General features: G+C 33.4%; 1 protein-coding gene across 2 annotated transcripts; it reads left to right on the top strand.

The window, feature by feature from the left end:
• Window positions 1–711: 711 nt before the first annotated feature.
• Window positions 712–9,340, top strand: LOC129912235 (zinc finger and SCAN domain-containing protein 12-like). 2 transcript variants are annotated; one of them, XM_055990388.1, is made up of 7 exons: window positions 712–919; window positions 4,159–4,879; window positions 4,943–5,114; window positions 7,822–7,938; window positions 8,024–8,205; window positions 8,278–8,477; window positions 8,548–9,340. In XM_055990388.1, the coding sequence occupies exons 1-7, from the start codon at window positions 791–793 to the stop codon at window positions 8,602–8,604; spliced, it is 1,578 nt and encodes a 525-aa protein (XP_055846363.1). In that variant the 5' UTR covers window positions 712–790; the 3' UTR covers window positions 8,605–9,340. The 2 variants fall into 2 exon arrangements, with proteins under 2 accessions (XP_055846363.1, XP_055846362.1); XM_055990387.1 differs by having other exon boundaries at window positions 4,159–5,114.
• Window positions 9,341–27,825: the final 18,485 nt, after the last annotated feature.

Raw genomic sequence — 27,825 nt, 5'->3', positions numbered from 1 at the left:
GACATCTAGTTTTGTTTTGACATATACAAAACGCACACATTAAGCTAGAAACACATGGATTTAGTGAAGCGACGGGATATTTTCCTTAAAATTCCATTTCTCTCAAATGGTGTTCAAGCACTGTGGTAAATTTGCCTTTTTTGTTGAATATTTTGATTTTTCGCCAAACATTTGCATGAACTACTTATGTAAATTTTGAAAATCAAATAAAACAATCGATACCGATAAACCAAGTGAGATATTTCTCACCTTAAATTATCTCAGTTTAAATGTCAAATGAAATAATTTCCTTTGCGTCTCATTTGGACTCTAGTCGAATCCAGCTATAAGAAATTAACTCAAATAGAAATGGAGACAAAAGGGGTTTTCATGAAACGGTGTAGACTCTGGTAAACGGGGTATTCAGTGTTGTTTTTCTACTCTTGCTAAGCACAACTAATTCTAACTTTCTCAAAGTTTGCGGCCTTGGTTAGTACTAAATTAGCGACATTTAAATTTAAGATTTGAATGACAATTTATGTGTCATTTTGCAAATTAAATCATTTCACTTGGGCTAGTCGAAAAATTTTCACTTTAATTCGACAAGGGTTCAACAGACGATTATAAAATTCCCTTATTGCAATGTTTATAATTCGCACCTGAACGTTTAAATTTCCCAAACAAGAAAGAAACAGAACTTATTTTGACACCAAATGTCATTTTTCTGTTTTGTTTTTAAAAAAGTTGAATTTTGTACCACGCTCATTTAATCCAAAGTAAATAAATATTTTTGATTTTTGAATTGAAAAAAATGGAGCAAGATTGTTGTAGAATTTGTTTATCCAAAACCCAATCAACTGGACGCCAAGATTTGTTTCTGGAAGACAAGAAAACTTTAAGTGTAGTTGGTGATTTGTACGAAGAAGTCCTAAGCATACCCGTATGTGTAGTAAATAAAAACTTTTTTGTTTATTTTTTAATTTTATAAGTACAATTTATTTTAATAATAATTAGTAAATCAATGATGTTAGAAATTTTACCCTTTTAACAAAAAATACACACATAATCAATGTAATATCGAGATTGAATAGATTGAGTCCGTCCTGGTGAGTCCCCTAGTGTTTACATTTCATCAAAATCTGCGGCTTGGATTTATTTGTTTCTGAACATAAGAAACATTATCACGACTATTCTGATTTCCATTCGAACTCTATTTTCACCCATGAGATCTTCTTACTAACAGAGTCTTCAACCTTTAACCTCTTCTGTTCCTTGTTAGCGCTCTCCAGTTGCGCACATAAAGCTGGCTGAGTTTGCTCTATACTTGAGTGCGCTATCTTAGATGATATCTTCTTCGTCGCATATACGGGTTAGGTACAAGATCCCGTGAGGCTCGCGCGACTGTGTTCATATGCTACACATATCCGAGTCGCTATATTTTCAGCTTTTTGACCAAGACGATGACACTATTAAGTCCGTATAGCTCGTCGTTGAATCTTTCTAAAAGAAACTTTCTCTCCAAGTATCCCCGAAATTTGATATTTTGTCAATGGGATGATTAAGATCTTTTACAAAGCCTCCTTCGTTCTTAGACATCGGTTATAGCGATCAGGAAAATGCATCAGAAAAAAAAAACAGTATGAATTGAATATTTTTTTCTGGTGCTCGTTTATAGCGTTCAGAAAAACTTACGTCAGTTGACACACACAAAATCTACCTACTATCTTCTTTTCCTGACTGAAATACACACGACAAAATTTTTCGTATGCAGTGCAACAGGTAAAAATTGAAACATTTCCGGGGAACGATTTGTTTCATTTTGTTTCAAATGTCAGTCAGTTGGCACGAAAAATGAATTTGCATCAGGAAAACAAATAAATACAATTTAAATAAAAAATAATATTTCTCTTGTAAATTTTCTTTCCGAAAAAATTTCTTTAAGTCATTTTTATAAATCGATTGGTATTGCATTTGTGTTTCAAATCAAATTAAAACATCACAAAATATCCATTTGAAATTTTTTCCTTATTCATTTTCCTATAACCGACCCCTTAGATAGAGCAAGAAGGGACTGCTTGCCTTCCTAGCACGAATATTTGGTCGATGGTAGATTTTCCTCACCTATAACCACACTGTTAGAGGCGGGTAAGTCATTAGCAAAAGTGTACCTTTGTTGTCGGCCAAATTCAGAGCGTCTCCGTTTGAAAGATATTTTCATCCTAATTGAATAAGAAGAATAACAAATTGTTCTACCCAAAAACCGCATGTTGGGCCTCAGCACAGTTTGCGTATATCCTACTACGAATATATTCCCATTTTTTTCAATACAAGCTTCTGCTGTGGGATTATACTCCAGTTTAACTTTTTTTTCACCTCCCGATATAATTTTTTGATGTTGACCCTTAAAAGCACCCTTCAATTCGAATAATTGTTTGCGGCAAAACTAAATTAAAACATTGAAAATGTATGGGAGCGGCCACGTAAATCTTGAACGGCTGAGTTGGAATCCTCCATTATAGTCTAAATTATTGTTTCTTGTGAGGAAAAAAATATGAAATTAATATTTAAATTTTTATTTTAAATTTTAAAAAATAAACCCCATAAGAACTGAATCTAAAGTATGGAATACATGATACAATCATCGTACACGATTTGTGTTGTACCAATATCGTTCAATATCAAAAGAAAGCACATACACCATGCGATTCACTTACGATTTCATTATCTGTCAAACAATTTTTTTCATTTTTATCAATCTCAAAAACTGATTCATAGATGAATTAAAAGCCAACACACAGTACAGCCCTCAGCTAATCAATCACATACTACTTCCTGTTTTCCATCATCAGCATTCGACCATAATCGGTAAGATAATTGTACCGTGTATTCCATGCTTAAGACTTCAGCGTGACTCGAATATCTAACTGTATAAGAAGCTACAGCCTAAACAGTTAGATCGATTTTCTTAAAACTTGGCAATTTTGGATATTGTACAGAGGATTTTTTGGAATTGATTTTTTTAAGAAACTCATTTAACGTTACTGGGGGTCAATTCCCGATCTGTGAAACTGTGAAGTGATAAGTTAAATCACGTTTTCATAATATACCAATTCTAGAAAAGCATAATTTTCTCAAAAAATCTTTTAACGATTTAAAAAAAAACTCAAGTGTGAGTTTTTGGACAAGATCTATCTTTTTACGAAAAAGTTTTATACGAAAGTTCTCATTATTAACGGTATCTATCTTAGAACCGTTTTATTTAATTCTGAATCTCTCCCAAACGACTTATTCAATTTTATCAACAATTTATATATAAAAGCATTTACTTAGGCCCAATTTATTCACTCTCCATTATATTTAAAAGTTCCATTAAAAATTAGAAAACTGTCAAATCGCATACAAATTTTAAAATTTCCCTTTTTTAATGGCGGGTTTAAATTTAATGGAATTGGGCCTTAATTTGAATATAAATCAAAAAAAAATTTTAAGAAATAAATTTTTGAACTTTTGAAAAAAAAAAATTTGACTGCGCAGGTCTGGTTCTTGCCTGCAACGTGAGCCTCCACCTACTATTCCTGTTACATTCTTACTGCCATGAGTTCCATGTTAATCATTCCAATCCAAAAATATTATGTATTTCTCCATTTCGTTTAGTGAAACATGGTCGAATTAAATCAATTTAGACCAATTAGTCAGTGTTGAAACACTCAAAGCTAGTCAATCCAATAAGGCCCAATTTATTCACACTCCATTAAATTTAAAGTCTTCATTAAAAACGGGAAATTTTAAAATTTGTATGTTATTTGACAGATTTATTATTTTTAATGGAGTCTTTAAATTTAATGAATAGTGGATTGGGCCTAAATTGATTTAACTCCAATTACTCCAATAAGCCAATTTTTTAAGTGAGTGTGAGTATACATATATTAGATGCGCTTGAGGCATTAACGGAGATAGAAAATAAAAGGAATATTATGTTTTCTTGATCCTGTGATTTTTTAACGCAAATCGGCTGTTCTGGAATTCATTTTATCTCGGCTAAGTTTAAGAGAGTTTTAATAGGAGCTATAATTAAATTCATCTGCATACTAGTTTTAAGAATTAAAATAACAGAAACTCATTAATCCATTTTAAATATTTTCTGATTAAAAAAAACTAAATTTATTTATTTCATTTAAGATCGCTGATGGAAAAATTACGCTTGCATATATTTGTAGCAGTTGTGATTTGCAGTTGAAACTATTTAAACAACTTAAAAACAAAGCTCTTGAATCTTATTTATTACTTAATGATCTATTTAATAGTGTTCTTTGCAAAGATGAATATCATGTGGAGACTGAAGAAAACCAATCCAATGCAGAATTAGCCAACAACGTCGAATCAATAATAGATAGTAGCCTTTTAAAGGATGAATATTTTATTGAAAATGATGAGCATACTTCGATTGGTGAATATATTGATTGCCGAGATAATGAACAACCAGACAACGAAGTCACTGGAAATGATTTTTCTGATAGTGACTTTATTGAAAATTACCTAGCGGAAAATGCCATTATCAATAATGATGAATTGGAGACTGAGGGTGAAAATATATTTGTACCTGTTGAAGAAGAAGATGAAGGAAGAAAAGAAGAAATAGAAGAAGAGAGAGGTGAAGAAAAAGAAGAAAAGAGAGAAGAACAAATAGAAGAAGAGAGTGAAGTACAAACAGAAGAAGAGAAAGAAGAAGAAATAGAAGAAGAGAGAGAAGAACAAGTTGAAGAACAAATAGAAGAAGAAATAGAAGAGAGAGAAGAAGGTGTAGAAGACCGAAGAGCAGAAAAAGAAAGCGAAGACAATGAGGAAAGAGAAGACGAATCTGTGAATTTTGATGATTTCACCAACAATGAAGAAGATATTCGTATGGATACATCAGAAGACGAAGATTTTGAGATCTGTTATTTAGATGATGATATAATTCTAGAAAATACCGAAATAGAATTAAATGAAGAGGAATATGATGGAGAAAGTATTATTTTGGAAGAAAGTACAAACGAAAAAAAGTCAACTAATAAATCTAAAGAGAGTAATGGTATTTTTCCTTGTCCTTACTGTGATCAAGTTTTCCAATTTAAAACACAATTAAGTACACATAAGTAAGTATTTTTTACGTTCACTTAAATTATTTACATATGTAATTTATAACAGTTTATATTAATTTTTTGTCATAATTCTTTATAAGTGGAGTTATTTTCAGTGGCACAAGAGTGGTTAGTGCGATGGACTATGAGGGCAGATTCTGGGTTCGAATCTCAGTCCCTGCCAGTGAAAGACAATTTTTTCAGGTGTACGAATGATTTTTTTTAATGCTTATACAGAATAAACAGTCACTAACCGTGAGTTTGAAGGCGATTTTGTAGCAAAATAAACTTTTTTTTTCGATCTAGCAAACTTTCTGATCGGCGGATACTTAATCGTTCTAGTGTGCGCTCTTTCATAGGTACATTTTCAAACTGATTAAGAGACCGACTTAACTGTCGACCGATAGAAAGTTAGTAGTGTGCGGGGGCTCTTAACGAACTAAATTCTCATATTTTACAAAATTTTAAACTTCGTGGGGAATTTTAAAATTTTAAGTTTCGGAAAAACTATACCATTGAATAATTACAAATAGAAGTGACACCGCAGATTACTCATGCGACCACAACGTACCGGAAGATAGATGAACTACATGTTTGCGCCTCAACTATCATATATTTTCGAGTTGAGTCTTAACTAATAATTTTTTTTAAACCTTCATAAAAAATTAATAACACTGGTCAACAAAATTTGACTTTTTTTTTGCCACAAGAACCAAAATATACTTTTCTAGTATTTTTTGGGGTGCTGAATCGGAATCTGAAGTCAGAAAAATTTGATTGGCCTCCGTTTTTGAAATATTACCGTTATAAAATGCTAAAAAACGTCATTTTGGCTGTTTTCGAGGTTCTGTTTTTATGTGGGGTAATTCATTATAAACAAATGTGTAACGGTTATTATAAGAACTGATATTCTTCTTTCAAAAACTGTTTAAATTTTCCCGATATCTCTTTTATTGCTCGAGATATCTTAAGTTTCAGTTAATAAGCCAAAGAGAAACTAAACTTAATTTAAAGATTAAGTCATTGGTCACAGAATTTTTGCCACAAGAACCAAAATATACTTTTCTGAAGGTTTTTGGGTTACTGAACTTGAATCCGCAATCAGAAAAACTCTATTACCCTTCGTTCTTGAAATATTACCGTTATAAAAAAAAACCTTTATTTTGCATTTTATAACGGTAATATTTCAAGAACTAAGGCTAATAAAATTTTTCTGATTGCGAATTCGAGCTCAGCAACCCAAAAACCTTCAGAAAAGTATATTTTAATTCTTGTGGCAAAAAAAGTTTAATTTGGTTGGCCAGTGTTGTTTCTGATTCAAAGACCGCTATTTAAATTTTAAATATCTCGGGCAGTAAAAGAGATATCGGAAAGATTTAAACATTTTTTGAAAGAATAAAATCAGTTCTTATAGCCACCGTTACAAATTTATTCATAATGTATTACCCCACATAAAAACATAACCTCGAAAGCAGCCAAAATGACGTTTTTTGACATTTTCTAACGGTAATATTTAAAAAACGGAGGCCAATAACAATTTTCTGACTTCAGATTCGAGTTCAGCACATCAAAAACTACTAGAAAAGTATATTTTGGTTGTTGTGGCAAAAACCTTGTTGACCAGTGTAATTATTATTATACATTTCAAAGAGCTTATATTGATACAAGTTTTCGTATATTGAAAAATCATATTAGTCTAGAGAACAAGGACGATGCCTTTTACTCCTACTGGTCTAGGTTCTAATACCGGTAAAAAATTAAATTGTTTTTTTTTTGTGGAGATTTTTTTTTGACAAATTTATTTAATTTGTATGCTAGTAATGTAAAAAAAAAAAAACAATCTCAATTTCCCGTCAGATTCGAACCTAGGTAAACTTACCAGACATTCACCTTATCTTCTAGGCTATTTCCACTTTTTGAAATGGGTAAACTTTTATCTATATGTATAAGCGTTTTAGGATTAGATTTTGGGTAGCTGGATTTGCTTTTGAATTGTTGGATTTGCTTTTGGATAGTTGGATTTGCTTTTTAAATTCAACGCAAGATACTAGGGCCGACAATTTTACAGCGGAAGTTTCCCTGGATGTCCATTTCTATTTGTAATTATTCAATGACTATACTAAACTAAATTAGTGTTAAAGTTACATAACCCATAATACATAATGTCCAAACAAAAACTTTGCAAATCATTGCAAAAATAAAAAAAATTAAAGTTTTGCAGGTTTATATGTGGGAGATTCATAGGGTCACTAACGCCATCTATGGCCAAAATGCGGATTTAAACTCACATGTTTGGAAATAAATAAAACAAATGATATTCCACAGTTGTCAAGGTTCTATCTTAATTGAATCGGTCATTACAAAAAACGACTTAAGTCCATCAGTAAACTGGTGGACTTAATTTGTTTTTGAAATTTACGATTCAGTTCTAACTAGAGCTTTCGAGTAGCCGAAGTTTCTTAAGAGAATAAGATAGGGTTTTCCTCCAGTTCAACTATTTGTTACAAAAATATGAAAATTGGCATACTTTTTAAGTATTTTTTTAACACTAAAATTCTCAATTACACTCTTCTTCAAAGTCAAATTTCTGTATATAATTTTTTTCTGAAAAGAATTTAAAATGGATCTAAGTCTAAATTTAGAAGAAAAATGGTCATTAGATTTTGCTTTTATGGTGAACTAATTGAAATAATTGCATCTCATTTTTTAAATTATTTTACAGAAAGAAAATGCATAAAGTAACAACAAAACTTCAATGCCCAATATGTCTCAAGATGCTGTTGTGTGAAGATACATATCAGGCCCATATTAATGTACATAACGGATTACCTGCCTATCAGTATGTATTAATTTTAATATTTTTTTTTTTTTCAAATAATGCTTAACATATATTTTGTTTTTCAAATTTTGTATGATTTTTAAAGATGTAATATTTGTGAAAAAACCTTCAATCAAAAAGTACATTACACCTACCACATGCTAAATCATCGTAATGAAAGAAACATAATTTGTGATGTTTGTCAGAAAGCATTCATCAGTAAAGGCGATTTAAAAACACACATGCGGTGTCATACAGATGAAAGGCGCTATAAATGTGATATTTGTGGTAATTTTCAATATTTTCGCAATTCAAAATCGCACAATTTCTGTATATAGTTTTTTAAAAACTTTATTTTAGAAAAAAGATTCAAGGCAAACACACACATGATTAATCATCGTTATTCACACTTTGAAAAGCAATTTGAGTGTCCTGAGTGCTTTCAAAAATATATGTCACCAAATACGTTGCGAACGCATTTCAAAGCTGTGCACAAAGCAGAAGTTCCATACGAGTGTAATTATTGTGAAAAGAGATTCAAACGAAAACATCATTTACAAGTAAGTTCTTTTTTTCTTTTTTTACTATTTTTTAAGGATATTAACTATTTTTATTTCTTTTTAATTTCAGGCACATTACAAAACACATACTAAAGTGATAGACACATCTACGATATTAGAAGAATGATTTTGTTTTTAGTTAAGCGACTTGCAAAAACAAAAAATATAAAAAAAAATAAAGACACATTATAAAGTTTTTTTTTAAATAATTACTATTCAATATTGAATTGTTAGAAATGAATACTTAACTACAAAAATTTATAAGCAATAAAGGGTTGCTGTTTTTAAGAAAAAAAAAAAAAAAACTACTAGTAACTTCAAATGCGTACTAAAAACCCAAATTTTAATATTTTCGAAATCCCGTATTTTTCTAGGCAGGATAATCTTTTAAAGATTTTTACTAAATTTCAAATAAAAATATTTAAAATTGCTTGTGTTGGTGCGTGCCGTTGAGATTCATTTTTAAAAAGAGTCTACTTTAAAGAGTAGATTGTAGCGATGCCATTTTGTAATATATTTTTACCATCCACGAAACCTAACATTATATCCTTACTTTTGAGTGTTGTTATGTTGAGAATGTAATTTAAATATATGTACTTACGTTGGTGTCCTTGTAGTTATTTGAAAAAGCCAGTTTTTCCTTTTCGGTTTAAAGTATTTTTAATTTTAATTTAACGATCAATAAAACAAATTATTTTATTTTTTTCTTAAATGGACATTTATTTGTGTATGGAAGGAGGTATGTAATAAATTAAAAAAAAAAAACATAAATTAGATGTTACCATTAAATTAATAAATAATCGTTTCCTTAGGTACTGCAACATTCAATCAGGTCCAAGTTTAAACTGTTTTTTTTTTTTTTTTTTTTTTTACTAACAACATTAAAACCTTCTATTACCAAAAAAAAATAATCTGAATTTTAAAGTTTTTACATAAATTAACATCGAAATACTCTGGAATTTAAATTTTTTATTGTATTTTATTTGAACCTACTCTTTTTTATTATGTTAAAGCTATTGCTTTAAATTGCAAGTGAATTACTTCAGTTAATCTTAAATTTTACAGCGATAGCTTAAATGACAGTTAAATTTGAAGCGTTTAAGGTTCATTGTTGTTATTGGTTTTGAATTCTTATGACAAGTTTATGACTATTCTATAATGATAAATTAAACAAAAAAAAATCATACCAGATACTTAAGTTTGTTGAAAACAAAAGCAAAAAAGCAAGAAAAACGAAATTTATAAGTAAAGTGTTACACCCGTATTGTGAGTGTCTCCTATCAATTGATAGCTGATAAATACTGAAATTTGGTATCTTACAACTTAGTTTATAGGGAGAATGTGCAACTTCTTAATGGAATTTTTCAATTACATTTCAATAAAAAACGGTTGCTATAATTTTTTTTTTCTTAATTAAGTAATAAGATATCGAAATTTAAGTTTTATCAACGCAATAAGGCTGTTAGAAAAACATTGGATTAAAATGTTAATTTCAAGAGAAAGATCCTTCTAGCTATGCGCTGCTTAAAAACACTGGACAAAAAAGCTTAAAAGAAAGCCGGAGAGAGATATCGACAAATTTATAGCGCTGCAGATGGAAGTGCAGTGCGGCCTATACCCACCCAACCATGAAAATCTGTGGCCGTTTATAGATTTTCCCAATAATAGCCGATATATAGCTTTTCTTTACTGTGGATGAACCTAAATTCTGTGTGAATTTGACCAATCCAATCCCTTAAAAATTCCGAAAGCGTTGAACCCATACAAAAAAAAATTTTACTGGAATTTCGGTAAACGTTTGTCGTATGTCCCCTAAGGAAATAATATTAGATGCGTTTTTGAAAAATATTAAATATTTCCCATTTACTTTAAATCATAATGATAATTTATACAATTCTTAATATAGTAGTTTGATATTTTTTAATTTTTTAATAAATATATTTTTTTTCTCTCTTTGATGTTATTTTCGATTAAACATAAATTACATAAAAACAAAAAAAAAAATTTTATATCTTAATAAATTATTATACAAAATTACAATATTGATCCCCATCAATTTATCATAAATTAATTTAATTTGATGGTGCATTCAACTTTTGTCGTTCGACAACTGAATGTTCCGAACTATTTCATATAAATAAATTTACGCTGTTTTTCATATTGTTATTATTTTTATCTTGTTAATCAATGTTAGCATTAAGTTTTTTTTATGTAAAATAAAGAACATATGAAATGAGAAATTGCGGATGCAATCCCATTATTTTCACCTGGTGATGTTTCTTTACTTATGGAAGTGGCCTCATTGGTGGGATTCAATGCAAGAAGTATGTAGTTCATGGTGCCAACCAGCTGAAGGGCTGAAAACTAATTTTCCTCATCAGACAAATGAAATTGACATACACCAACAACTAGTTAGAAAGGTTAAGAGGGCAAGCGGGACAATTGAGAATTATTGTTTCGAAATGAGTATGTTGCTTAAACGCATCAACCTAGCCGATAAAACAATAAAATAACGTCACCCGCTATAATTGTAATGAGCAAGGTCACAACTCAAGACAATGCACCCAAACTAGAAAACGACCACTGATCGATAACAATATCCTCGGCCCAGATGCAAAAAAGAACAACACCAATTATCGAGTTAACATTGTGACAGCCGTTCTCCCACACGATCGATATCAGATTGAAGACATACCATGTGCACCACACACCCAGAGAATTCTGAGAATTGAATTTTAATATTATTGGCTTTTGGTTTTATTTAATCTATTTCGTTAAACGAGAGCAGGGTCTTTCATTCGAAGCGAAAAATGGTGACTTACCTACGCTGGCAGAGCTATGGGTGAATTTTGCATACATTCATGTTTTACTGGCAAAGAGAGGAAAACATCCATTCGTATTTTTGGAGTCTTACTTTGGAAGAAAAGAAGATTTTTTATGGAAACTTTATCAAAAAGGACGAAGTAAAAAGGAGGCGAAAGGCAAATAAGCATGAAAGTTACACAGAGGCTGAAATCCAGCTTTATGAAAAGCACTTGGAGGAAAAAAGATACACGATATCCATCGTGAGAAAGAAAACAAAAGTCAGAATATAGATACGCCAGTTGAAGGCATTTTGAGTGAGGACGAGAGCGAGAAAGAGAGTGAGAAAACCTTAGAAAAAATTATAAGAAAAACATAAATTTCTTTGTAGTTTTCCAGCTAATACAGAAAAAAAGAAATAATGGGCTTCTTTTTGCAAAATAAAATTCGAGGAATTGCATCTGAAACCCGATGCAATTCCCACAGTTTTTGATATTCCTGAGTTTTCTGAATCGTAAGTGGAAATGTAGAATCTTTTTATTTTCTTCATAACTAGCTACAGGCATATATGTACATGCATTTCAATCTTTTTTCCTTAATATATAGGTATATTTTACAGCACATCCAGGTGCTGTGAGCTCAAATATTTCTTGATTCGGGTATAGTAAATTCTTTGCTTAAAATAATGGTTGATTATTTGATGTTATGTATTTGTAAAAATTCATTTTCGTTTATAGATTCCCAATAAATGATCCCGAGACACTAAGAAAATGGCTGGCGGTTTACGGAACTACAAAAAATTATATAAATGTTAAAAGCCAGAAAGTGTGTATGAAGCACTTTCTCTAAGGAGAAAACAGAAGATGCAAATAATGAAAGAGATAATATACCATTGAATGACTTTTTGAAGATTTTGGGAAAGGATAAAAGTAAATCCACTGTAAAGAACATTAAATACCACCCACAATTAAAAGAAACTTGGTTGGAGTGGAAAAAGAAAAGACTACCCGAGAAAAATAAAGAAGATATTTTGCAGGCCTATAATAGAAAAGGGGAGCTCCAAAAACAAACCCTGAAATCGTTCTTTTGCTGACAGATGTCGCCAAAAAGAGAGACCAAAATTTTATAGAGACCCAAAACTGCGTCGGGACTGCAATATCTGCGTTGGGAGCAGCAGTTTCATTGCTCTTGGATCCACCGAAAGAGAGGTTGGATGAAGACCTATTTACTGATTACATCGTCACACAGGACAAATCTTAACCGATGCTTACTTTCAACAGACAGAAGCACGGAAGTCATATATTACTCCACAGCTGTGTGAAAATATTAAACCAATGATTGACTCAATGATTTCCAATGAATGGCTCTACGACGATAAACTCAAAGAGACGGTAAGAGACGCAAAGGAAATTAAGAAGACTTGCAGTGACATTAAAGAAAAATCTTTTCCTAAATCAACATTATCTCGGTAATCCAGCTTTGAAAAAAGCACTTGGAGGAAAAAAGATAAACGAAGGCAGATAGGGAAAAAGATTTACAGAACCTGGAGTACAGCAATTTTTCTTAACATTTTTACTTTACCAAAAATATATGCTTCAAACTTTTACTATAAAAAAAAACTTTGCGTATATAATTTAGCTGGTACGCTTATTATACCTGGCCAGAATAAAACAACATACTGCGTCATCTGTTTAATAGAATAGAATAACGTCGACGCTATCCTCCAATTTATTTATGACCATCGGAACTTGGTTGAAGAAATAACTCAAAAGTTTTGTGAACCAGGACATTCTTGTTTACAAGAATGTTTACAGGATTTTTATTTAAAGGATATTAAGAACGTGATTGAATGTAATTTATTGAAAAGAAGATTGCTAAAAATACATAAGACTGATGACTTTGGAAAAGTGATATGTAAGGAGTTCATTGTGGACATTCAGTTTTGTTTTAAGGCTTCCTATAAAAAACTTTGGCCAAGAACCCATAAATTTTCCAACAGAAAGGGCCTACATGACCAAGAGACCGATAAATGAAAAAAAGATAGCAGATATCATAAAACTTTAACCCTATGTGCATGAAGAGAACCAAACATTTTAAGAAATATTAGAAACTAGCCCACATGTACTGGCTCGGAGAGTGATGACGAAACTTTTTGACTAAGATAGCTCATTTGACATTGTTTAGCTCTTTATTATAAAAAAAATAGATTTTAAGTTCTTCTTTATACTTAATGAACGTTGCAGCGCTACGGGTTTGGATAGCAGTAGACAAAGATGGGTTCATCAAAACTGCGCATTGCACTTGGTGAGTGCTGCACTCACATTGGTGGAACTTGGTTTGCTATGGACAATTTCGTTTCCGATTAAACGAAACCACAACAATTTTCGATAAAATGAATCGTCAACAATTTTTACGAAAAGAGGAGGAACTACCAGCTGCTGAAGCAGCTCCGGCCTCCTCCCTCCCGCACAAACGGGAAAAAGCCCCGCCAGGGGAAATCAAGGAGGGTGAGAAACCAAGAGAAATTCAGAAACACTTCGAATTTGACTGAAAATTTATCAGAATTTTTCTCACATTTTTATCTAAAATGGATCGCAGACAGCGAAACGCAAAGCCAAGCCGGCAACAGGACGAAGAACCCAAACAAAGCTCTGGAAAACCAAGCAAAATTGTAAAGGGTAAGGGAAACAATTCCCGTGATGCAAGCCGACTAGCTGCATATAACGAACAGAAAGCAGAATCTGGTCCCTGGTCTAACCAGATAGAGGTCGATGAGAAGAGCCAGGAAGCTCTATCACGTGTTCGGAATCCGAAACCAACGTACCGACCGAAAGCATCGGAGCAGAGGTCAACGACTGAAACTCCACCACAAGACGGTGTCATGTTCGAAGGGTTATACTCCGGTGGAAAGCCAAATATAGAGCAGTGTGCCCAAAATATAGAATTTTCAACTTTTCCATTACTAATTGAACAAACTTACGACGCCATGGAAAAAACAGATGGCAGACTCAGACGTAGAATGCCTTTTTGCATGTATCAACATTACATGTTTGAAATTCTCAACGCGTATCTCATAAAACACTCAATAGATGAGAATGAGGACGCTAGATTCTCGAACGAAGCAGATCCCTATCGAGTACTGGAAATTGAAAGACTTAGGATACCACTATTATTCAAAGAGTATATAGCTGGTATACATACTAGTATTACTCCAGCAGGATCCAGAATCTTGATGAATTTCCCGGAAGGTGGAGTTCCCCTTCCACACATTACGGCAATTGCTGGAAGAGAGTCAACTACTAACTTGCCAGCCATTGAAGCACGACCAGCTATCCCGGGAGGTAGTTTTGGATACATCGATGCTTCAAATCATAATGCCTATGAATGCTACGCCAGTCCTTTCATTTCGCGTAAGTTAATAGAGCGAACCCTCGCTGTTAACACAGGAAGAGGTGATGAAAGACAGTTTGGGGACTGGAACCCATTCCCGAACGGCACATTCCCCGCGAACTGTAGACCTAACAGGAATCTACTTGGATATGCCTTACCAAAATACTTGCTCCAGAAGCTATCAATAAACTAATGGGGTTAAATTTTTCGGATAAAGGTATGGCGGGACAGAAAAAATGCACAAGATGAAGAACGACGACTCTCGGATATCGCCAACAAGTATGGTCTGTTTAATACAGATGATTCGAAACAGCTTGAGCAGGTAGCTAGCTCGGTCAAACTGACCGTGCAGAAAAGAGCAGTACCACTCACTATTACCACACGCGCAGTAGGATTCACTACATCCATATTCCACGATAGAGCAGCATCAACCTGGACACTTTCTGCCTGATATTTGAGCAGGCTGCTTAAAAAATGTTTTTAAATGAGCTGATGAGTTTTTTATTAGGATCTTCTATTTTCAAGACGAAATGAAATTTCTTTTGCTTGAGGAAAAAAAACACCATTTAAAAGTTATAAAATTCCAAACTCAAAAACACAATCTTTCCCATGTAAATCATATGGGAAATAGAAATTTGCGATGCGGCGCGGCGGTACTTAATGTTAATATTAAGGGCTGAAACTTTTACAGTATTTTTTTTCGTCATTTTCAACAATATTTTCGGTAATGCTTTGAACAAAAAAAAATATTTTTTTTTTAATCAGTCTAAGCTACATACGTGATGAAAGTTTATGGTCCAATGTGGTTCACAATAAAATTTATTCCTTGGGTATAAATGGAGCTAAGCACCTTTGGCAAACTGTTAGTCTGAGTCCTTATTTGAAATCGGATTTGAAGAGGATCGTTGACAACGTAATCCAACGAAATGGATATTTCGGTTATCCAGAGAATTTTCTTGTCGCCAATGTTATTATACACATTCTAATACTCCTTTTATAAATACTTACGTGAGTTACAAAGGTAACACTACCCATTCCCATGGCCACTCCACAGTTGATACCAATCCAGTTGATACTTAACACTAATAGATACATACATAATCAATTCGGCACAGTAGGTTAAGTTATCAATTGTATCTTAGTTTTAAGTTAGTTCTTGTTCAATATTCAATAAAGAAAGATCATTGATCTCATTTAAAATTAAAAAGTTCGTTGTGTTCGCCTATTCATTTTTTCATCCACGTTTAGAAGAAGAATATAAAATTATATTTTTTTTAAGATCCCGGAGAATCTCTTACGTAACTCGTGTGGTCTTCACTCCACATTTTTTTTATACAATTCTTATATTCCTCCTGAAACCCCAGATATTACAATAAGTATATTGATATAATTCCCACCATAAATAATTTCTTTGTAATGTTCCATTTTTAAATCTTAAAATAAAACGTAAATAATTATAATGTTTTATAAGAAAAATTGAGCTAGTGTTTGTAGGAAGTGTTATGTACACATCCTCTATACTATCCTCTATACCCTTATCTTATAATAACACTTACGTGTGGTATTCACTTCACATTAAATTCTCATCCTTATCTTATTTCATTTCACACATTAAATCCCACATCCCACACAAGAAACAACAATCCTTACTAAATGCATAAATCTGCACTTTTCTTCCCACTTCCTATCTCAATAATAAAAGTTTCAATAATAAAGAGTCAGTCTTGTGCTGAACGCAAACCAAACAAGATCATCTATCTTTAATTTCAATCAAAGTCATAATATAATATTGGTGATTGGTGTCGGAAGTTAAATTTCTATCCCCAGAACGTTTTATAGTTATATTTTTATATTGTAAAAAAAAAAATACCTAACAATGACGGGCGACAACATAGATAAAAAAGATTCAAAAGTGTAATAAATGTAAACACGCCTTAATTGAAGAATTTATATTGAACACGACCAACTAGAAAGATGATAGTTTTAATGTGGAACATAGCTAAGTAAGAATGAGAAAATGAAAAAGATGTAAAAGATTGAAATAAAGATACATATTTTTAGACGCCGGTGAACTTAACGGATTGCCACTTAACAGTTGTGTTTTATTTTACTTAAATTATTTGGGCGCTTTTTACATGGTGTCAGAAGTAAAACATAAAGTATTTAATTAGTCATCTCGCAAAGAGAAGTTTAAAATAATTTTCTTGTCGTCGTATCGCACTTGGTCGCCAAAATATAACACAGTAATGGCTGCACTAGAACTGCGCTTACCACCTCAACTTGAGTGTGTGGATATTGCTAAGGAGTGGCCGAGATGGAAGAAATCTTTTCTTGTCTACTTGCGAGCTTCAGGGAAGCATACAAATTCCGAACCGGATAAAATTGCAACATTTTTATGGTCGATTGGACCACGGGGGATGGAAATCTATGAATCATTTTTTCCAAACGATGATGATTCACTAGATGATCTTTTTTCCGATGCACAAGCGGAGGTTCAAGAGGAGGTAGAAGAAAATGCCAATCAACAACAACGCTCAACTCGTACATTGAAAGATGTCATAAAGGCATTTGACGAATTTTGTTTGCCTCGTAAGAACATTACCATGGAAGTCTTTAAGTTTGATATGATCAAACAGAAGGAGAGACAGTCATTTGCTGAATATGAAACTGAACTACGAACACAGTTAAAGTATTGTGATTTTGAGTGTACAAAATGTAAATCGCCATACGCTGATCGCATGTTAACGCACCGTATCGTCATTGTTGTTAATGACAAGAAACTCCAAATGAAGCTTTTGGACTCTAAGGAAGATACTGTATCTAAAGTCATCGAAACATGTAAGGTTTTTGAAGCGGCAGCTGCCAACAAGCAGATACTCGAACAAAGGGACGCACTAACAGAAGTCAAGGCAATCGTTGATGAAGAACAAAAGGAATCACATATTGCGGTCATCAAACGAAACAATTGCTACAACTGTGGTCAAAACTTCAATGGAAATCATCGCCGTGTTTGTCCAGCACGAAATGTGGCATGCCACAGTTGCTCAAAAGTCGGGCATTTCAGCAAATTCTGTAAATCAGCACCAAAGGAGAGACCAGATGGAAGGAATCAACAGGTTAAGAAATTTGAACATCCAAACAAACCGATTCACAGTGTCAACTGGGATGGTGACGCAACTTATGGTAATAAAAATTTTAATTTAAGTAGTGCTAACAGTACAATTAGAATAGGATCAATTGGAGGTAATGATTTAAATTTACGCAGGTTACATGTAAACCGGATCAGAAGGTACAAAGATTATGTGATTCAAGATCGGCCGATTAAATTTAAAATTGATACCGGATCAGATCCTAATTGCATACCGATTGGTTTTATCAAAAATATTCAAGTTCCTTTTCAACCTTATTCAAATAAATTTAATTGTAATGTTATTGGTTACGGTTCTAATCCAATTAAAATACATGGTTCTGTTCAACTAACGTGTTTTGATGCCGAGAAGCAGTTGAATCAAACTTGTAACTTTCTAGTCGTTGATGATAAATGTGAACCTGTTTTGGGTTTGGAAACATGCGAAGCTTTCGGGTTGGTTAAGAGATTAGATTCAATAACAACATCGTTTCCTCCCGGGGTAGGTGAATTTGTCAATGCTAACTCTGATATTTTTGATGGGCTAGGGAAAATCCCGGGTAAATGTTCAATTATTCTTAAAGAGAATTCTGTACCTTCACTGCATTACAAAAAACGAATACCTTTGAGTATGCATGACAGGCTTAAGAAATTATTGGATCAGATGGTGAATGAAGAGATTATCAGTGTTGTTGATTATCCAACAGATTAGGTAAACAATATTCAGTTGGTTGAAAAATCAAACGGAGAGATTCGCATTTGCCTCGATCCGAAACCTCTAAATGCGTGTATTAAGCGTGAGCATTTTCTGATTCCCACTTTTGAGGACTTGATGGGCCGATTATCAAACAAACGAGTGTTTACAGTGTTAGATTTGCGTAATGGGTTTTGGCAGATGCAACTAGACCGTGAGAGTTCAAACCTCACGACTTTTATGACACCATTTGGACGTTTTCGTTGGAACAGGGTTCCATTTGGAATCAAAAGTGCTCCCGAAATGTTCCAAAGGAAAATGGTACAGTTGTTTGGGGACATTTCAGGGGTATTAGTGTATTTTGACGACATATGTATTACCGGTGACACGCAAAAAGAGCATGATGAGGCACTTGCTGTTGTAGTTGAGCGTGCTCGTACCAATGGCATTCGATTTAATGGGAGCAAGATTCAGTATCGCACAAACAAAATAAAATTTATGGGTCATGTTGTTGTTGATGGACGGGTTGAGCCAAGTGATAAATATATTAAGGCTATCACTGATATGCCAAAACCGTCCAATAAGTCAGAAGTTTTACGTTTGTTAGGTTTATTCAAGTTCTTGGCTCGATTCATTCCAAATCTATCGCAAAGAATATCAGCTTTGCGTAATCTTACTAGAAATGATACTGAGTGGAAATGGTCTGAAGAACACGATCAAGAGAGTAAAGAGTTACTTAAATATATAACTGAAAAACCCACATTGGCTCTTTATGATCCAAAAGCACCAGTCGTCATTCAAACAGACAGCTCAAAAGATGGATTGGGAAGTGTGTTGCTCCAAAATGGAATGCCTGTAGCCTATGCGTCTCGAACACTGACAAAGTGTGAACAAAAATGGGCTCAGATTGAGAAAGAGCTACTGGCGATCGTGTTTGCATGTGAACGATTTCATTTCTTTTTGTATGGTCGCAATTTTGTTGTCCATTCTGACCATAAACCACTCGAAACACTAATTAAAAAGAATATAGATGATGTTACGCCTCGGTTGCAGAGAATGTTTTTGCAACTGCTTAAGTATCCCGACATGGCAGTTACCTATATACCGGGGAAAGAAATGTTAGTTGCCGATTGTTTATCTCGCGCACCATTGGCTGATGAGGGTGCATTTAATGAAGATTTGTCTGCTATGGTGCATTCACTAGTTCAAAGCGCTTGTCTATCTAGGGATAATTTTGACTTGTATGTCAAAACATTAGAATCTGATGAAAGGTATAATCGAGTAAAGCGATACGTGGTTAACGGGTGGCCTTCATATCATCAGCTAGATGACCTGAGTCAATTGTTTCATAAGTATAGAGACGACTTGCATTTTGAGGGTGGGTTGTTGTTCAAAGATCATCGTTTAGTTATCCCGAGCAGATTACAGTTAAAAATTTGCAATTGGCTTCATGCCCCGCACTTCGGCATAGAGAAGACTTTGGCTCGGGCAAGAAAGCAATTCTTTTGGCCGGGCATGTCAAACGATGTAAAGGAAGTTGTTAAAAGATGCACCGTTTGTGAAAAAGTAATCAGAAAGAGCCTCTGGTGCAGAATGAAGTACCCAAGTACCCGTTTCAGAGTATATCGATTGATATTTATGAGTATGCGGGAAAAAATTTTGTTGCACTAATAGATTCGTATTCGGGTTTCTTGATAACTCGTTCCTTGCGAGACAAGTCCATTCGCCAAGTTATAGATATCTTAGACGAAATTTTTTGTTGCCACGGATATCCGTCGAAAATAAAAAGTGATAACGTTCCTTTCAATTCACGATTATTTGAACAATATGCAAATAATGCAAATATAGTCTTAACATTTTCTAGCCCAAGGTACCCTCAGAGCAATGGGTTGGCTGAAAAGGGAGTTGCTATCGCTAAAAACATTTTAAAAAGATGCTATGAGGCCAATGTGCTTGATAAATTTCAATATCATATTTTGGAGTACAACACGACACCAGTTGCATTAATGCAACTGTCCCCTTCGGAACTGTTTTTTGGTCGTTTAGTGAAAACTCATTTACCTATTGTAAACAAATTGTTGTACCCTAACAAGATCGGAAACTTGGAGGTTGAAAGGAAATTGAATCAAAAGAAAAAAATTCAAAAGCATTTCCTTGATAAACATGCAAAATCGTTGCCGGTCTTGAACACTAATGACTTAGTAATGTTTAAGAAGAATGGGCAGGAGTGGCACTACGGGAAAATTGTGAGGAGTGTTAACGATCGATCGTATATTATTGTTGATAATTATAATAATCATTTTCATCGTAATCGTCGTTTTATTGTCAAAACAAAAAATAATGATTTCAATTCTAGTGAGTTATTGTTGCATGAATCATTAGTCAGAAATATTGATAGCCCAAAAATTGTAACACCCGTTGAGTCGCCATCTCCTGTCCCTGTTAATAATCCAGATTCAAATAAAAACTTTAATATGAATAAGCCTAGGGAATTAGAGGTGGACAGATCAAACAAAACATCAAGTGCACACATGGCTTTGCCAGAAAGTATTATTGATCATGAAACCTCTGAGGTCCCGAGCGTTGAATCATCAATGACTCAAATTCCATCATCTAGTTTGGTCACTAATAATAGATCATTTAATAATAGATACCCTACAACGCGCAGTGGAAGAGTAATAAGGCCACCAAGCCGTTATAATGATTAACTGTAATTAAACTCTAAGATTATTATTTAAGCGTTGTATAAAATAGACTCTGATGTGATGAATTACATAACTTGAATGTATAAAAAAATAATAATAAAAAAAAAGCGTGTAATAAATGTAAACACGCCTTAATTGAAGAATTTATATTGAACACGACCAACTAGAAAGATTATAGTTTTAATGTGGAACATAGCTAAGTAAGAATGAGAAAAAGAAAAAGATGTAAAAGATTGAAATAAAGATACATATTTTTAGACGCCGGTGAACTTAACGGATTGCCACTTAACAGTTGTGTTTTATTTTACTTAAATTATTTGGGCACTTTTTACAAAAAGAATTAAAAGATTCAAAAGAAGAATCCTCCTTACCCCTCCTAAATTTCCCAATTAATATTTTGATAAAATTTATAAAACCCTTCGATGGCAATCGCGAAGAACTGTCATCATTCATAAGCGATTGTAACCGTGCTTTCGCACTGGCTACAGCCACGCAAAAATACATACTCCTCGATTACATCCAAACCCAAATTACTGGGAAAGCAAAAACTGCTTGTATTAATAGAGTGTTTTTAAATTGGGACAAAAGAAGAATCCTCCTTACCCCTCCTAAATTTCCCAATTAATATTTTGATAAAATTTATAAAACCCTTCGATGGCAATCGCGAAGAACTGTCATCATTCATAAGCGATTGTAACCGTGCTTTCGCACTGGCTACAGCCACGCAAAAATACATACTCCTCGATTACATCCAAACCCAAATTACTGGGAAAGCAAAAACTGCTTGTATTAATAGTGTTTTTAAATTGGGACGATTTAAAAAATTTTCTTAAAGATTTATATCAAGACTCAAAACATCATTCGCAATTAATTTATGAATTAATTAATTGTAAACAGGCACCGAATGAACCGGTAAACAAATTCACAAAGTGTTTGTCACCAAAGAAAAGAATCATTGAGATAAAGAAACATAAATTGCTGACAAAGTGTTTGTCACCAAAGAAAAGAATAAAAAGATAAAACGCTGACAAAGAATTTGTCGCGAAACACACTGGCTATCTGCGATGGTCAGTTTAGTTCTTAAGTATCAAGCGAATAATAAAGACACGAAAAGAGCTCTGCTCTTCGATAAATCTTTTTAAAAAGGTTTTTTTTATTGAATTGCATTTATAATTTACCTCTTAATGAAATTAAAATCATGAAGCCTCATGAGAGTCTTTAATCTAAGGCGGGGGGGGGGGGGGGGGGGGGGGTATAGTAACAAAGGTACACCTACCCATTGTTTATACAATTCTTATATTCCTCCTGAAACTCCAGATATTCCAATAAGTATGTTGATATAATTCATAAAAACGTCTGATGGAAATCGCATTTGCATCAGATACTCAAAAAATAAGTATTCTCCGAGAACACCCGGTGACGACAAAACGATAACAGACAAACACACACCCAGACAAACGGACAAAGTCGAATACGCGCCCCTCCTTTCCGCATTCCATTTCATTAAAAATAAGTAGTCAGTCGCATCCCAAACCGCAAACGCAAACAACATATTTCGCCACCATAAATAATTTCTTTGTAAATGTTCCATTTTAAAATCTTAAAATAAAACGTAAATAATTACAATGTTTTACAAAATAAATTGCACGACTGGGGTCGCACGTACTTGCTCTTATGCTTAAAGTAACTATAATGTTAAAGCTTTTTATTCAAGAAATTTAAAATTTGATATTTTGAAGAAATTTCATAAGTAGTATAAAAAAATTAAATCTGTTTTTATAATTAATTAAACTCCGTTTTAAATTATCTTAAAATAAAAAACAAATATGCCATTTTATTTCTCGTATAAAAAGGTATTTTAAGAAAAAAATTTTCGAAAATTGTAGGAGCCGTTTTTTAAAAAAATAATTTTTTGTATATAAAAATTTTTTAACATTTTTCAAAAAAAAAGTTGGTATGCCATTGTGAAGAAATAATTAATTTACACATAAAAATTAAATTTCAAAATTTTTCATTGATCCGTTTTCAAAAAATTGATTTTTCAAAAAAAAATTTTGAAATATTTTTTAAAAAACCAAAAATGCGTTTTTTGAAAATTTTCTAAAATTTTAATATTATCTTTAATTACACACTTTTGTATAAAAATTTTCATTTAAATCGGGTTAATGTTGTACGAGATATTCAGAAACAAAAAAAACCGTTCTATGACAGGTACCGTTAATAACGGTACAAAAAATATTTTTTTTATTTAAAAAGTTGGCCCTTATGTGTAGTACTACACACAAAAATTTTAATCAAAATCGTTAGAGCCGTTTTTGAAAAAAATTAACTTTTCTATTTCCGTTATATGGCAGGTACCGTTAGTTTTGGTCATAAAAAAAAAATTTCAATTTCCCCTCTAGGGAATCACCAAAAACTGCTAACTACCAAGTTTGAAGAAAATCACTTCACTCGTTTAGGCTGCAGCTCCAGATAGAGACAGACACACAGACAGACAGACAGACAGACAGACAGAATTGCCGGACCCAAGAAAAAAAAGGGAAAAATTCTTAGTGCGCGAAAATGATCGTTGTAGCAACTACATGTATATATTTATGAATATTATGATTTAAACTTTAATTAATAAAACTAAATGAATTCTACTATTAAAATTAAGCCCTTCTGGCAATACTATTTTATTATCTAAATTTAAGTATCTGGCAATGCCTTAATAAGAAAACGAAATGTCAAAACCAAAAGCTCTTCCAGCATAAAAGCTCATAAGAAAATTTGTATAAACAGAGAGCTAAAACAACGAATGTCCGCATTCAATCATCTACTTTTGATCAGTACGGTCGAGTCACCTCCGCCTCTGCAAATAAAATTTATGATTATTGAAATTATCAGTTGTTTTGTTTTCATTATTTTGAAGATTTTTTCCATCAGACTCTGTGGAACCCCAGGACAGCAGCAGTATCACACGATAATTATTTGTTGCATATTCAGTACGGTAGAGCTACCTCCGCCTCTGAATTTTGACAATTTATTAACGTCGTTAAAAGATACCTGTCACACCACACCATCACCGCACTTATCGCAACAACCAACTCTCCTCTCTCATACTACATCGTGAGGAATCACTTAAAAAAAAACACATAAAATACAATATATACATACCAACATCGAATGAAAAAAGAGACCACTACAAAACAAAAATAAGAGAACCACTCAAGAGAGAGGAGCTTCAGTTGCTGAGACAACGAGAAGAAAATAAAGAGAAAAAAGGGGGTGAGTGAAATTAGTTGTTTGCGCATTTGTTTTGTATTTTGTCTTTTCTTCTTTCTCGTTTGAATTTGAGTTCAATTAAAAAAATAACGTCTGTTGAGAAAGCTTTAAAGGTAGAGAAACTTCCAGAATATGTATAGTCAGTCGGGTAAAAATGTATTTTTAACAATAAAGAGAGCTTCCGAGTCCTTCAAGGAATATCTTTACAGTTTGATTGAGTTAGGTAAAAGTATTATTTTGGATGAAGAAAGCACCATCGAGTACTTCATCGAAGGTATTCCCGACACCAGACAAAATAAACTCTGCTTATACCAAGCCTCTTCAATCGCGCAGCTGAAAACCCAAATAGTAATTTACGAAAAGATGAGGGGTACCCTTCAAGCAAGAAAACGGAGTTCAGAAAAGGCACTCCGACCGAGAAAAACCGGGTTGCACTCACACACTTGCAACTTTTTGTGTATGAACACAAAGTCGAAGGAGAAGCGTGGTGAAAAAGAGTGGAAAGGAAAAAAGAACGTAGGAAAGACAAGGGCAAAAAAAAAATCAGCGTCATTTTGTTATTCCATTTGTGAAGTGTCTCGTTCTCGTGTCGTGTCTTGTTTAGTTAATTGTTTTTAAAATATATTAAATAATAATACAAAAATATGTAAAATTTACTATGAAAAATTAAATATGAAAAATGTTGTGTTTGCAAGTCGCGATTTTCAATGTGCAACCGGGAAGTGGAATTTCGAAAAAGGAAAAAAAAAAAACATTTGGCGTGAGACGACATCATTAGCGAAATGAAAGTATTCTGCACAACACCAACAACCAGCAGCAACAACAAATGAATTAAAAGACTTATGTCGTTTTCGATTGGCTCTCCGGAAGCGTCCGGAATCATTCAGAAGACTTCTGAAACCGTTTTATTGGCATGAAAATGACAGCCAGAACGCTTCTCAGAATAGAAATTCTCTTCTTGATTTCAAATCAGAATAAAATCAAGAAGCACTAATACATGAATACTCACATGTCAAAGATACACTCAATCATTGTTTTTTATTATTTTTCATTCAAATATTTTTCGTTTTCTGAAATTAATTTGTTTATTTATTTTCAAACAAATAAATTAAGCTTTTAAAATATTTTGCAAAACGAATTCCCGATTAATTTGTTGAATATTAGGTACTATTTTCTTCACATATTAATTTATTTTTCAAGTCTTATGCCATATTTGACATTTTAAATTTTAACAGAAAAACAAACACAAACACAAAAAAAATAGAATTGAGTGGAAGCAATTCAAACAGTTTTATTGGATTTCAGTTTGAGTGAATCCTTGAGTGATTCCAATCGAAAACGACATTATTGTATTTTAAGTTTTATATTGTATTTATTCTGATTAAAATAAAAGTTTGACAAATAAAAAAAAAATTCAACGAAACAAAAATATATATTGTTCTTTTTTTGGTCGCAAATGCGTCATTTCTTTTTTTTTTTTGTTCCTTTTTCTGGTAGGTTTTCGCAGCTCCGACTCGGGTACGACTTCGGCTCCATTTTCTTGGAGTGGAGATTTTCACCACACCAATACATATGCAATCGGCTTCGCGGTGATTATAATATCCATACTAATTTGAGCCGCCTTCGGACCCGTTTCTGAGCCGAAGTCGGACTCAGCTCCGCCTGAGGCGGAGTGGATTCGGACCGAGGTCGGACTTGTTTGCTTGAAGGGTACTAGTCAACATTTGTCAAATCCAAGAACACCAGTACCATCCACAAGTGGTGCTGTCATCAAGAACGAGAATGGGGAGAGAAGATGCTTCAGGTGTGGTGAAGCGACATACTTTGCGAGAGAGTGTACAGCGAGGCGTGAGATCAGGTTCTGATGTGGGCAGCCAGGGCATAGATCAGTGGAATGTAGGATTGTAGAAAATAGGGGACAAGAGGGGCAGAAGGGGAATAAAAGGAAAACCAATGTTCACACTGCCAAAACATGTGATACCCAGGAAATACCAGAGTCCCAAATCTCATTGGCAGTCAATTGCAATCGAGTTTTCAAAGACTTAATTTTGAATGGCCAGAAGTTGTCAGCTTTATTCGACACGAGTAGCGACCTAAACCTGTTGCGGTATGATATGTAGTTTAATTTTACTAAACAGTGTTGAGCTGAGCACAGCCAAGAGGGCAGAAGACAGATACATTAGGTTGCTTTGAGGCAAAGGTAACTGTGGATAGTGAATTGCTAATGGAATTGGGAGCTATCTGCCTGTCAGCCGAAGAAGGAGAATTTGCCCATATGTAGCGATGAGATGGATCTCAGTCATCTCCAGAATACTGACAAAGATAAATTAATTGCAATGATTAAGGGTTATGTTCCAAAGAAGACTGTAGAATCGCAGGTAGCGATGGGCAAGGCGGTTGGCGTATAGCGATCAGTACATAGTAGAAAGACAGGTAGCAGATTGGGTCCGTGATTGTATTGTGGAGCCGAGTGTGTCAGAACATGCGTCACCGATTGTGTTAGTCCAGATAATAATTACTCATAGTTTGCACATTCCTTCACGGAGCAAGCAATTTCTATTTTGTATTGTCTGGTCATTTTGCTGACCAAACATATTAATATAGAAACTGCGGGATCTTGGAAAATCTCTGGAGTGAGTAGTTTGTGAGACATAAACGAGAACGGATGTTAAAAAAATCGTGTTAACAATAAATTCACTACTTTATTATTGTAAATTGTTTGTTTTATTTTTTTAAAATCATCTTGAATAAGCAAGTGATGTTATTCGCATGTCGTCGTCGTGGCTCGTCATAAATATTAGAACAAATTGGAATATTTCAACCAAAAATAAAGGTATGCATTGCTGATATGTAACTTAGTAATTTTCTTTTTAATAAAATTAATCATTTTATGTTTTTCGTAGGTAATCTTCTTCTCCGGCATTAAACCACCATCAACATTTAACAGCTACAATTCTTCAATAATTTGTCAAATTACATACATCAAGGATCAAACACCACTCCAGCCGACGGACAGTATCAAGAGAAAATTATTAATATGTATCAGTGGCGTAGATAGGGGGGGGATCAGGGGGATATATCCCCCCCCATTGGGATCGATAATTGTGCAGTATAAACAGTCATGAATAAATAAGTTGAAGAAGCGCACTTTGAAAAAAAAAAAACGCTATGGATTTCGAGTTCTTGATTAGCTTAAATGTTATAAATATGGTTTACCAACTTTCGTTGCCATTAAGTCGGGAGCGGTACGATTGATCGCAAACTAAAATCTCTTATAACAAAATCTCGCATTTTTGCAAAAATCACGCAAAGCAAAATTTCGCATTTTTAACATCTCACATAGCAAAATCTCGCATTTTCAAAATC

The sequence above is a fragment of the Episyrphus balteatus genome, chromosome 2 (genome assembly GCF_945859705.1).
Source record: "Episyrphus balteatus chromosome 2, idEpiBalt1.1, whole genome shotgun sequence".
In the NCBI taxonomy this organism is placed as follows: Eukaryota; Metazoa; Arthropoda; class Insecta; order Diptera; family Syrphidae; genus Episyrphus; species Episyrphus balteatus.
Note: the sequence above shows the minus strand (reverse complement) of the source record. Positions and strands in the feature narration are given on the sequence as shown.

Coding starts and splice junctions, on each gene's coding strand:
- LOC129912235 (XM_055990387.1), top strand. CDS start 791: ATGGAGCAAGATTGTTGTAGAATTTGTTTATCCAAAACCCAATCAACT. Junction 5,115..7,821: donor ACACAATTAAGTACACATAA/GTAAGTATTTTT, acceptor ATTATTTTACAG/AAAGAAAATGCATAAAGTAA. Junction 8,206..8,277: donor CTATAAATGTGATATTTGTG/GTAATTTTCAAT, acceptor ACTTTATTTTAG/AAAAAAGATTCAAGGCAAAC.